Source organism: Mesocricetus auratus, unplaced genomic scaffold (assembly GCF_017639785.1).
Source record: "Mesocricetus auratus isolate SY011 unplaced genomic scaffold, BCM_Maur_2.0 Super-Scaffold_4256, whole genome shotgun sequence".
In the NCBI taxonomy this organism is placed as follows: Eukaryota; Metazoa; Chordata; class Mammalia; order Rodentia; family Cricetidae; genus Mesocricetus; species Mesocricetus auratus.
Window position 1 is genome coordinate 100,486,704 of NW_024429182.1, and position 12,043 is coordinate 100,498,746.

Here is a 12,043-nt window from a genome sequence, read left to right on the forward strand (position 1 = left end):
ATAAAATATGTGCTGTCCCTCAAGAATACCAGATTTTGGTAATCAAAAATATACAAGTAGATCCAAGAAGTCTCTCTCAGAGAAACAAACTTTATTTTCTTTCTTTCTTTTTAAACAAACTTTAATTTCATTCAAAGAAGAGGTTCCTTTTTCAGTTTAGTTCCAACACTCTTTTAACTAAGAATTTCTCCCAGGCAGCTACTAACCACAATCCACCTGCCAGCATTCCAGTTTTGTAAGCAACCAAGGGTAGTCTACAACAAACCTCCAATTACTTGATATTCCCTTAATGGATTCCTTTTGCTGATCTTGGATCAGTGGGCTTTATCAATAAGGTCAGCATTCTCATGGCTTAGTAAAATCAGGACAAAGAGGTACCTCCAAATAAACGAGGACTCCAATGTCCAGTGGGATCTGAAGCATAGAGTTGGACGTTACTAAATTAGAAGTGGACAGACATGAGTTTAAATCTCCTGTAGGTAGGCAGTTCAGTAAGATCTCTCAGGCAGCATCCACTTTCTTTATACTTATACCTCTGACTTTATTCTTTCTCCTTGAACAGTATTGCCCACCTGGAAGTTATCCTCACATTCCATCACTAAGTTCTATCAAGTTACCTGCGATTTTTGTTGTTGTTGTTTTGTTTTTTGAGACAGGGTTTCTCTGAAACTCCCTTTGTAGACCAGGCTGGCCTTGAACTCACAGAGATCCACCTGCCTCTGCCTCCTGAGTGCTGGGATTAAAGGCATGTGCCACCAATGCCCTGTCTGCTAACTATTTCTTAAATCTACTTACTTCTACAACATTATCTCTCTCCTGGAATTATATAACACCTCATGGCTTACATGGACCATTCTTCTTCTTCTGACCTGCTCTCGATCTTTGGTAGTTTGCAAAAGTTTTAAGTCTCATATTAGTCTCCTACTTGAGCCTAGCCTGGTACACAAAGAAACTAGAAATGACCCACTGAGCCAGAAAGAAAGAAAAAGAGAAAGAAGGAAGGGAGGAAGGGAGGGAGGAAAGGAGGAAAGAAGGAAGGAAGGAAGGAAGGAAGGAAGGAGGAGGAGTTAAAATTAACTCCAAATTAAATTAAAAACAAGCAAATACTGTAGGAACAGAAGTACAACAGTTGGTGATGAATACTTACCTCCTGTCCTGTGGCTACGTCCATTGCAGTATACACTGTGCCTGAAGCACTGAAAAAAGATAAGAGAGAGGAAAATAAACACAGGTGTTAAGTGATGAAGTATTTGTCTATGCAGCTTTACACACATGGAAATATGTTAACAAAAGCAGCAAAGATAAATCCTCCCTCTGCAACACTCCCACTTTCACATTTGGATGGCAGTGTATGGTAGTAAAGAAAGAAGGGCTTAACCAATCTAGAATTTCTACTCTGTCTGATCTTAAGCAACTTATAACTCTGAGCTTTACTTATACACATATGCAAGAGTTTAGTTCATGTGAAGCACTAGACCAAGCCCATAAAATGCAAACATGTTCAAAGACATTCATTTCTTATACTTGCTTGCCCTCCTCTTCTCAGCCACCTTTGAGAACTTGCTCTCATTTCTTGTATTTTCAACTGGGAGTGAAGAGATAGGAAAAGGAGACCAAGGAGAATTTCAGAATGATGAGGGAGAGATGACTCATATATATTTATTAAAATATGGACTTTTAGAGTAATGATGTCTTTATCGACATGGATGCAGCTTATATTCATGTATTTACTTTTTGAAAATTCATTGATCAATATACTTATGTGTATTATTTTTAATTAAAATTTACATTAAAAACTACAACTAGAACCTGTTTTAGTGGCATCTGCCTATAATATTGTAGCTCAGTAAGCCAAGGGAGGAGGATGGACAAGACCCTAAAAAAACTGGTAGCAGAGGGCTGCAAGGATTGATACTCAGCTTTAAGATTCAAACCACAGTTAATCCCTAAAAAAGTGTACCTAATTTTAAAAAATGCTGAATAGCCTAAGATAATCCTGAAATATCTGTATCCTCCTTATTATAGGAAACCTTGACACTTTAAAATCACACTGTTCAATCACAACTAATCAAAAGGGCTTCATTTTCCATGGTTTAAATGAAATGCATTTTTAGTTTTTTTCAAAAATATGATACTACACATACTTTTCCAAATACAATGTACTTCCAGAAAATCATCCTCAAAGTAAGAAGAGCTCCACAAAAGATATGAACATGTAGGTATTTATGTATACAGTCAAACAAAGAGATGGGGTAAGTAAAAGAGATGCTGTAAATAAAGCTACATGATGCTATCTATATGAAATAACCAAAACTCCCATCTTAGACCTAAAATCACAAATCCTGTATATATCTAGGTAATTTGCAACACATATTTGTAGCTATAAACACCATTACACACACCATATGTTATGTATATACAGTGCAATTTGTAGACATTTTAAATTCTGGTCTTATATAAGATGTTCCCAGCAAATCCTGAAATTATACTTCCCACAAAAGTCAAGTTAATTCAAGAGGAAAAGACTACTGGAAGTATGCCTCCAGCTAGAAACTATGGTCACCAGTTCCCTAACCACCACTCCTTTACAGCCTAGCTACATGCATGCTAAGTGTAATTATAAGATATTGGCTACCAAATTAGGCTGGATATATTCACTGGTAGCTATTTCTTCACTGCCTAACCATCCTTGCCTAGAGATCTTTAGTTATAGAATGTGTGTCTATCTTCCTGACCCTAGCCCTCTGTATTCCTGACAATTTATACCATTCTTTTTAAAAAATAATTTTAGATTTTGACTGTATAAGTATTTTGCCTACATGTACATATGTGTATCGTGTATGTGTCTGGGTTAAGTCAGAAGTGGAAATGAGATTATATGCAACTGGAATAATGAGTAGTTATAAGCTACCATGTAGGTGATAGAAACCAAATCCAGGTCTTCTGCAAGAACAAAAAATACTCTTAACCACCAAGTCATCTCTCCAGCTACCATCCTTAAAGGGAAAATATATTCAAGTCTCAGAGACTAAACATTTGGGGCTACATCTTCTATGTTTACAAAGTTTTAGAAAGTTACATGAGCAGACTAGGTAATACTTCATTATTTCTATCAGAGATATAAGACCAGACAGCTTAACAGTCTTTAGGTCTTAAAAATGAAGCAAGCCTAAATTATAACAGTACCAAACCAACACATCAAACTGGTGTGGCATTTTTTAAAATTATGGAATACAACATTAACAGACTTGTGAAATAGAGCAGAGAACATCTGTGAAATAAACCAGAGAACATCTACGAATGTTGTACATATATATTTTTTAAAGGCGTGTTTCAGGGGAGAAATGCCCTTAATCTACAATCCTCCAAATTTATAGATAAAGCTCAAATCCAGAGAAGGAATCCAACTAGCTGAAATTTGTCTATGTACCCCTTTTTTCTACATTCTTAATAACTCAATTTAACTACCTAAAAACAAAAATGTCATCTACATTATAAGATAAGCAAAATAATTTCTTCTTAGTATGCAATGTATCTTCTACCAGTTTGAACTCACAAAAGCATTATATCTAATAGAAAAGTCACTTTAATCAGGAAAAGTGACATTTGCTCAGCCAAAAGTTATTTTGAGGATCAAACTAAAACTCAATGTAAATAATAGATATAAACTACAAAATGATATGCAAAATATCACTCCATATCCATATTTTACAATTATCGAACACATAATTTCTGTTAGCTTAAGAAAATTAAGACAAAAATTTCAATTAATTAGTAACAATGCTTTGTTCCACTGAGAGCCTACTATGAACCAAACTTAATCTTTTCAGTTTCTTTTAAATTTCATGTTTATTTCATATAGAAGGTACAATTTGCCTAAATTTTTCTGCATTAAGTTATAAGTGTATAATTGGATTTTTACATATATATATAACCTATGTTCACCACTAAGCCTCTTTCAGCATTTTGTATTTCAAAGATTTTTTTTTTTTGATATTTTGCCATGGGTGCTTGGTTCCCTGGAACTGGAGCTACAGACAATTGTGAGCTGTCATGTGGTTGTTGGAAATTGAACCCAGGTCCTCTGGAAGAGCAGCCAGTGCTCTCAATCACTGAGCCATCTCTCCAACCCCAACATTCTCTCTTTCTTTGTCCTACTTGACCTCCTCCTAGATGAAAGGTAACTTCTATATTATAATTCTTTTGTGCCTTTATATCTCCAGATGACTTGAGATCCTTGAAGGCAGAGATTGTGCCTGATTTATAACTATATTTACCCTCTGCAACACATAACAAGAACTCAGTTAAGATTTTCCGAGTTCAATACCCTGAGAGAATATAGCCTGCGAGTTGTAGAGATGAAACTAGAGAGTAAAAGTCATGAATTCTGTCATCCACCTAGAAAAACAGGTCCCATTATTAGAAAGTCTGTAGACTTTAGTGATGATAGGTCTCAGTTCTAGGGTAAACAGGGTTAATATGGAAAATCAGTTATAATTTGGGAAGCTGGTTTTATGCTAAGAAAATAGGTGACTTGTTTACTCTTCCTGCCACAGTATGGCCAGATAATACCATGTTTCTCATATAAAGCATAATTCTACAAAATTTCAAAGTCATTCTAATATAACAGATAGGTGAGGCAAAGTAAAGAAAGAAGAACAAATAAATTCATATATACCTACATACAATTTTAAATATTTTCTCCAAGGAAACAGAATGCCCCTACTAACCCTTGTCCAATCTTCTCAAATCGTGTATATTTCTTCTTAGGATCACCCACACTCACTATGCTCCCTTTGAAAGAAAAGGAGACATGAATCATTTTGTTCCAGATCAAGATACACAAGAGATCCCATGATTCTCTTAAACTCAAAGTTGACAAGTTTTAAAGAACTGTGTCTAGTTCCTGAAAAGCATACTAACCAGGCCATTAACTTTCCCCCAATAAATCCAACCAAAAGTTTTATTTACCCCCCTCCCCCCACCTTTTTTTTTTTTTTTTTTTTTTTTTTTTTTGGTTTTCCAAGACAGGATTTCTCTGTGTAGCAGTTCTGGTTGTCATGGAACTGCCTTTGTAGCCCAGGCTGGCCTTGAACTAACAAAGATCTGCTTGTCTCTGCCTTCTGAGACTGGGATTAAAGACAGGTGCCACCACCGCCTGGCCACAACCAAAAGTTTTATATCCTTGCTTGTATTTATTCATAGTAATTTATTCCATTTCTAAACTTAATTCATTAAACATTTATTCATTTGTTACATACCAAACTACATGCTGAGTGATAGAAATAAAGAGGAAGAGAGGTACACTTAAGACAGCCACTACTCTCAAGAAGCATCAATGTAATGAATGTGGAAAGGATAGGGGATAGAGAAAGAAGCAGGGAAACAGACTAGAAAGGCTTCAGAAAGGTGCTGTCAGCCTTATTTTATTATAAGTACACCTCAGCTATGTAAGAAAGCCAAGAAAGTTCTGTAGCAGGGGACAGCTTAAATAAAAAACACAGAATCATGAGAGAGCCCATGGGTCTCACAGCAATATTCAAGAGGCAGAGAACTGTGGCCCACAGCTGAACGATGATTCCTCAAAGTCATATAGTAAATTGGTGCCGGAGCTAAGATTCAGACTTTGGTTTTTAGTCTCTCAATCCAATTAAATTTTTCATTGATATCTCAATCACCAGGATCGTACTTCTCATATATATTATTATGCCCTTTAATTTAAAACAAATAAAGTATAAGTATCACTATTTAAAAGGTGTGAGGGGGGGAGAGAGCTCAAACAACTGCAGGAAATTATCCAGGCCAGTATGCTTCTATAACACATTGTATTACCATGAGGGGATATTCTGATTTGGGGAACAAGGGTACATATGATTAAACAGATGCCAGGGGGTGGTTTTTACCTCATCGTAGGAAGGGCCTAGCAAGGGCAAACAAATAAAAAAGTCAAACAAGAATTATTAGAAAGAAATCGGAAGCTGCTAAATTAAAGAACCAGAAACCTCAGCTTTAGAAAGCAATGTGAATATAAAAGCTTGATCAAACCAGTCATTTCAAATCCTTTTTCAATGATTTGCCCAAGCCTCCCCCCACCAAAATAAAATCAGCCTATATCTGATTGCAAGAGCCAGTATGTTCTATTTACAAAATCACAGCTTGATATAGCCTCAGCTGCACCACTTTGCAGCTCTATGACCTGGGGCAAAGTATTTGGAATCTTTGGGTCTTAAAAACATTAACTACAGAAATGAAGATTATCATCAGTATCTTCACAGAGTTACTACAATAAAATTTAAAAATTCAAGAAGATATCTTTCTTGCTTATCACTTGTTATACAGGGCAAGCTCATAAAACATTGGTTTCTCTTGTCTTTTTCTATATCCACAATGGCAGAGCTGTCTTCTCCTAAGTCAATAGCAAGCATCAACAAGAGTACTCTTTCCAGCAGGTATAATCAATACCTCAGTCTTTCTCCATGCAATATTCTAGACTATTCACTAAATAAGAGCTATTTGTCATATCTATAACCCTTAAAGTGAGCTTTCCACATTCTTTCTTATTATGTCCCTATCTTAAGGTAGTATACACTCAAAGCTGGTGAAACACAGAAGGGGGTCAAAATTCAGATGATAAGCAGTACAGCCTATAGTTCTGGTACTATGCAGATCCAACCAGGTACATGGCCTAAACCTAGGATCCAGATCTGTATAGCAGCATTCCACTTCAATGACTGACCAGTCACAGACCAAAGGAAGGTTCAAGAAAGCTATAAAGTGCTTACGTAATTTTTCCAAGATCTCCTCATCAGACATTTTAGGCTTCTTCTTCTGCTTTTCAGTATTCCGGGTCAAAGCATCTGGTGGAGCAGTGTTATTCTCGGTAGGTGAAATAGGAGATGTAGCCACATCCCGAGTTGGAGTAACAGGAAGTGGTTCAATCACAGATCGTGTATATACCTGCATAATCAGTGGGAAATTTTGGCAAAGGCAGGTTTTTGTTAGCACAGTGGAACCTCTTCTGTATATTCTAGTTAGAACATGCCCAGGAACCTCCCCTTCCCAACTAAGCCTTTCTCTTATATGTCAAATCTGTATTATTCCTCCTTTGAGCCCCAGCCCATTTGCCCTGAGTAAAATGACCTTCCTTGCTTTCACAGTACAAGAAGGGTTCATGACAGCCTTAGCACCAGAATCACTCCAAAAGGGCTAGACAGCTCTCAGTAAAAGTATCATTAGATGTAAACCTCCCTCACTCATGATACTCTGTTTTCCAAGATGAAATGATCTCGTGTGCAACCCCTGAACACTTTCCAACACTTATTTTCTGTGGAGTTATTCCTTCTTGAGCTGTTGAGCTCTATGCCTCAGGGGTATAGTAATTTAAAACAAACTGGGAACTTGACGGCCTGGGTTTAAATCTCAGCTCTCATTACTATCTGAATGACTTCAGTCAAGTCACTTCACTGCTCTGTGCTTCAGTTTCCTTGTCTACAAAATGGTGATGATACCTACAAATCAACATTAGTGAATGATCAGCGCCATGCATAGTAGATATTAAGCAATCAAATTTTAGCTTTAAAAGACACTGCATTTTCTATTCACCTATTCATTTAACAAATATTTGCTGAGAATCTATGGTAAGCCTAGCTCACTGCCCTACTCATTCTGAGGAAGGAAGTGAGAAAGTAACTGCTACAAAGGCAAAAGAGAGAAATGTTATGAAGAAAGGAGCCACTAAATACTACTAAGTTTGAGAAAAAAGTACCCCCAGGTTATACTTCCTTTTCTAGAAGATGTTTTCAGTATTTATCAGATTTTTATCACTAAGAAAGTCATAATTATTTTTTATTGTCTATAGGGTCTATCAAGATATAGAACATACATTATTCCTCCTTGAGTCCTCTAACCATTTACCTAGTAAAAGGCAAGCATTCAGAAAGTGTTTATAGGGAATAAAGTAATCAAGAATCAGGTCTTTCAGCTAGACTGGCTTTCTGACTACTCTAGTAAAATAATTTCTCAATTTTTATTCCTGTACCTGTAGAACAATTATATCCCAGGTATCTAAACCTTGTTTGCTTCTCTGTCTATGGTTCCTTGAGGAAAGCTATCCTGTCTGCTCTCTCAATAACATCATCCTTAACTGGCTCTCAGTGTAGGTCTATACACATAAAAATGTGATATGTATGCTACTGTGCAATGTAATCTGAACTTGGATTTAATTATTTGCTTTCAAACCCTGGCTTTTGCTTACTAAGTGGCTGTGGGCAGACCTCTCTATATCTTACCTGATTCTTCTATAAATTAGGAATTATATTTTTCAAATTATATTATATTTTACAAAGAATACCAAGAAAAGCAAATTTATCAATCTATTCTTTTATTCAATATTTACTGCCTTCTCTATGATCCCTGTGCCAGATAGACAGAAAGATAGATAGATAGATTTCCTCTACTTTACAAGAGTTAAAGGTTTAGAGAGAAAACTATTTTAAATAAATATGCCTTCAGACCACAAACAGAACACATCAATGGAAAATACTGACAGCTCACTGAAGGCTACTTTCCTTCTTGTGACCTACAGACAGGGAAATCCAACAGATTCTATTTGTACATTCTTAGGCTAATATGTAGGTCATCTAATTGAATGTCCTCTACAGCATCTTCCATTAATCAACATAGAGCTTAAGTCCCAGATGGTTCTTTCATTATGGAGTTCTCCTCATAGTAAAAAGCCGAATAGTGTTTCAGAGTATCATCTGATGGGAGATTACTGCTCAATGATGCTAAATCAAATAAAAAGGCGAAGGTACAGACTCTGCAAAGTGCAGGAGGAGAGACTGTGGCTATTCTGAAATGCAGGAACCTCAAAGGAAGTTAAAAGAGAAATCACTACCAACATCCGGCATCAAAATGCACTCCTAATGTCCAGTATATTAATAGCATTGATGTATTTATAAACTCTCTTGGGTCTTTCAGCATCATCAAAGATGCTGGAGAGGCTAAACACTAAATATTTAACACAAAAGAAAAAGATTTTTAGCAAGATAATTTGCTGCTTCCTAAGAGATTGGAATAATTTATGTAATTCTAGAAGTAAAATGCATCAATTCTATATACCTTCCTATCATATCTGTAAAGAATAAGGTAAGTAAACCAAGTTTAGACTGGTATAAACAGCAATTACCTAGGGAACTTTAGGAATAGCTGAATTAACAAACACACTACTTCTCTCTAATCATGTAGAAAATACCTTCAAAACAGGTAGTCCAGTTGAGCACAGTAGCACATGCCTGTAATCTTAGTACTTGGGTGAGTGAATTAAGGCCAGCCTCGACAATGTAGTGAGACTCCATCTCAAAACATGAGAAGAAAAAAAAGTAATTCAACAACTCTACCAGCTCTAAAGTCTATGGATCCCTATATTGTACTCCTAGCCTTAGTACCACCATTTCCCCACTCTCTGCCACCCCTTATTTGAATGAATCATATACAAGACTCACAGATTTTGTGTGTTCTGGACGCGGAGCAATCACTGGAGGTGGGGTGGCATCATCATCATCATCTTCATCTTCTGACACTGGTGGCACTGCTGGGGTCTCAGACACAGTCTTCACATTCTATGCAGAAAAGACAACTTTATCTAGTCCAGTGGACTTAGAACTTCAGAACCCAGGTCTGCTGGTTCTCCAGAAGGAACTCAATTTTGACACCCCTTATAAAAGCCTCATTAGCCTCAAGACTCTCCACTTCTTTTATTTAAAATAGTTACTTAATTCTAGCACAAATTCCAATTTCTCTTGCTTTATGTACTGGACTCTTGATAAACCCTTAATAAACAGGCTTTTATTACACTATCCCTCAGACAGGAAAGCACTGACCATTTCTTATTACTTAGCTTTAGCTAGCATTATGTTATAAATCCTTTTTACATGTTCTGTGAGACTAAGAGCAAAGCTCTACCAGCCCTTAACTTCTCAGGACCCCAAGAACCTATCACACAGTACATTTTCTCTTGTTTAAGATGGGGTCAGGCTATGTAGCCCACACTAGCTTAGAACTTATGATCCTCCTGCTTCAGCCTCCTGAATAAGATTACATATATGTACCACCACACCTGGCTGGTACAAAATCTTTAAATAAGAATCAAGTCACAAAAATACCATAGAAATTAAGTCAGATCCTAGACACAAATAAGAATGTTTCAAGTTGAGAGAGACCTACAAGATCATGTTTGTTAAATGAGCAAACCTTTAGGACCTAGTGTGTAAATGTCCCTTGACTATGGAAAAGAACAAATCACAAATCAAATATGACCCCAATGTGCATTACTCTTGCAACCCTCTCTTTTGGCTACTTAGTTTGACATTAAGATTTTTCTCAAGGTCTAGGATAACGCACATTCATATTTGTGTGTTGCCTGTGCTTTGCCACAAAGAAAATGCTAAGGAAATACTTATGAAATGAGTAAATACACAATGTTCAGGAGAATATATTTTTTAACAGTAGGGAGCAATTCACAATCTTTCTATGCCACATTTTCTTAATCTATAACTAGATAGTAATTCTGCTGGACTGTTTCATAAATGAAACAATCTATAGTAAAACCAATGTAGAAATCAAAGATATGCTACTATGACAAAATAGTATCCTCAATGTGCAACTAATAAGGAAATACAGAACAGTGAGTTATGCGGGAAATGCTTTCCATTACAGGGAAATGTCCTTGGCAGTCTGAATGGTTCTAATTGTAGATACTAAATCAAGCAGGTGTTATCTTCTAAGCCATATGGCATGAGCCACAGGGCTCTTCTCCCACACTAACAACATGGCTGTTGCTTTATTGTAGTCACCTTTATAAGACCTTCTTATGTCTTTCTCTGTTCCCTGACACAGTGAAAAATCCTCTCTCTCTCTCTCTGTTTTTTTAAGACAGGGTTTCTCTGTGTACCCTTAGCTGCCCTGAAACTCACTCTGAATCCAGGCTGTCCTGGAACTCACAGAGATTTGCCTCCCGAGTACTGGGATTACAGTGCACCACTACCTTAGATTCTAGTTCTTACATATGTTTGTCTGTTTTTTGAGACAGGGTCTTCATGTCACCTAGGCCAGTCTAATTACTATGTAGCAAAGGATGACCCTGAGCCTCTAGCTCCCAAGAGCTGGCATTATAGGCTTATACCACAATTGGTTTCTAATGTGGTTCTTACTATAAGTCTTTTTAGGAAGGTTTGTTTTTCTGCCCAGGAAATGAGGACAACAGTACCTCCTTCCCAAGAGTAATTGTAAGGATTAATTATGCTAAAGATGAAGATCTTAACATAGTGTCTGGCAGAGAGCAGCCATTCAATAATAGATAATAGGCACTCTTCTTACAAAAGCATAAAGACATTTCACCCACGGGTCACAACTCCACTTTGTTTAGGCCCTTTCTTCCATAATTTACTGATCAATAATTCATTGTTCAAAGACAGTGCATTTGCAAAATACTTTCCCTGTCTTTTAATTACATCTCTTCCAATTGATGCAAAGCAGCTTGAATGAGAGGAAAGCAGGGCAGAGTAGGAATCAAATATGTATTGCAATTAACCTTTGTCTATTTCAGTTTTATCATCTATAAAGCAAGGATTACAATCCTTTACACTGCTGTGAAAAATAAGAGATAATGAGTAAGAAAGGACCAATACATTACAAAGTACCAGACTAGCAAACTTTTCTTTTCATAATTGCCAATAGTATAAATGACTCTGACTGCTGACAGCAAGGTTTGACAGTGGCTCAGTACTGTGTTATATATTACTATTCTCCTCTTTAAAATTCTTACCTTATACAGAAAGCCAAACTCCTACATGACTTGGCCTATTTTACTATGCCTCATTACCGCCAACCTCTCTTCCGGCACATTTTTACATTCCAGATATATCAAACTACTAGCAGTTCCCAGAATACACATACCTTGTGAACTTCTTTCCCCATGCATACGATTTTCTATCTGGAATATCTTCCTCTCTGTAATTCTTACTCTAAATAATTCATTCAGCAT

The 12,043-nt window shown here is 36.6% G+C and overlaps 1 protein-coding gene across 4 annotated transcripts in view; it reads right to left on the reverse strand.

Moving 5' to 3' along the window:
• Window positions 1-12,043, reverse strand: part of Pak1 (p21 (RAC1) activated kinase 1) — a 120,119-nt gene that overhangs the window by 17,692 nt on the left and 90,384 nt on the right. For all 4 annotated transcript variants that reach the window (XM_040728245.1, XM_040728251.1, XM_040728241.1 and 1 more), the window contains exons 6-9: window positions 9,504-9,620; window positions 6,783-6,957; window positions 4,731-4,794; window positions 1,148-1,196 (exon numbers count right to left, since the gene is read on the reverse strand). In XM_040728245.1, coding sequence (XP_040584179.1) covers window positions 1,148-1,196; window positions 4,731-4,794; window positions 6,783-6,957; window positions 9,504-9,620 — 405 coding nt within the window. The remainder of the gene's footprint in view (window positions 1-1,147; window positions 1,197-4,730; window positions 4,795-6,782; window positions 6,958-9,503; window positions 9,621-12,043) is intronic.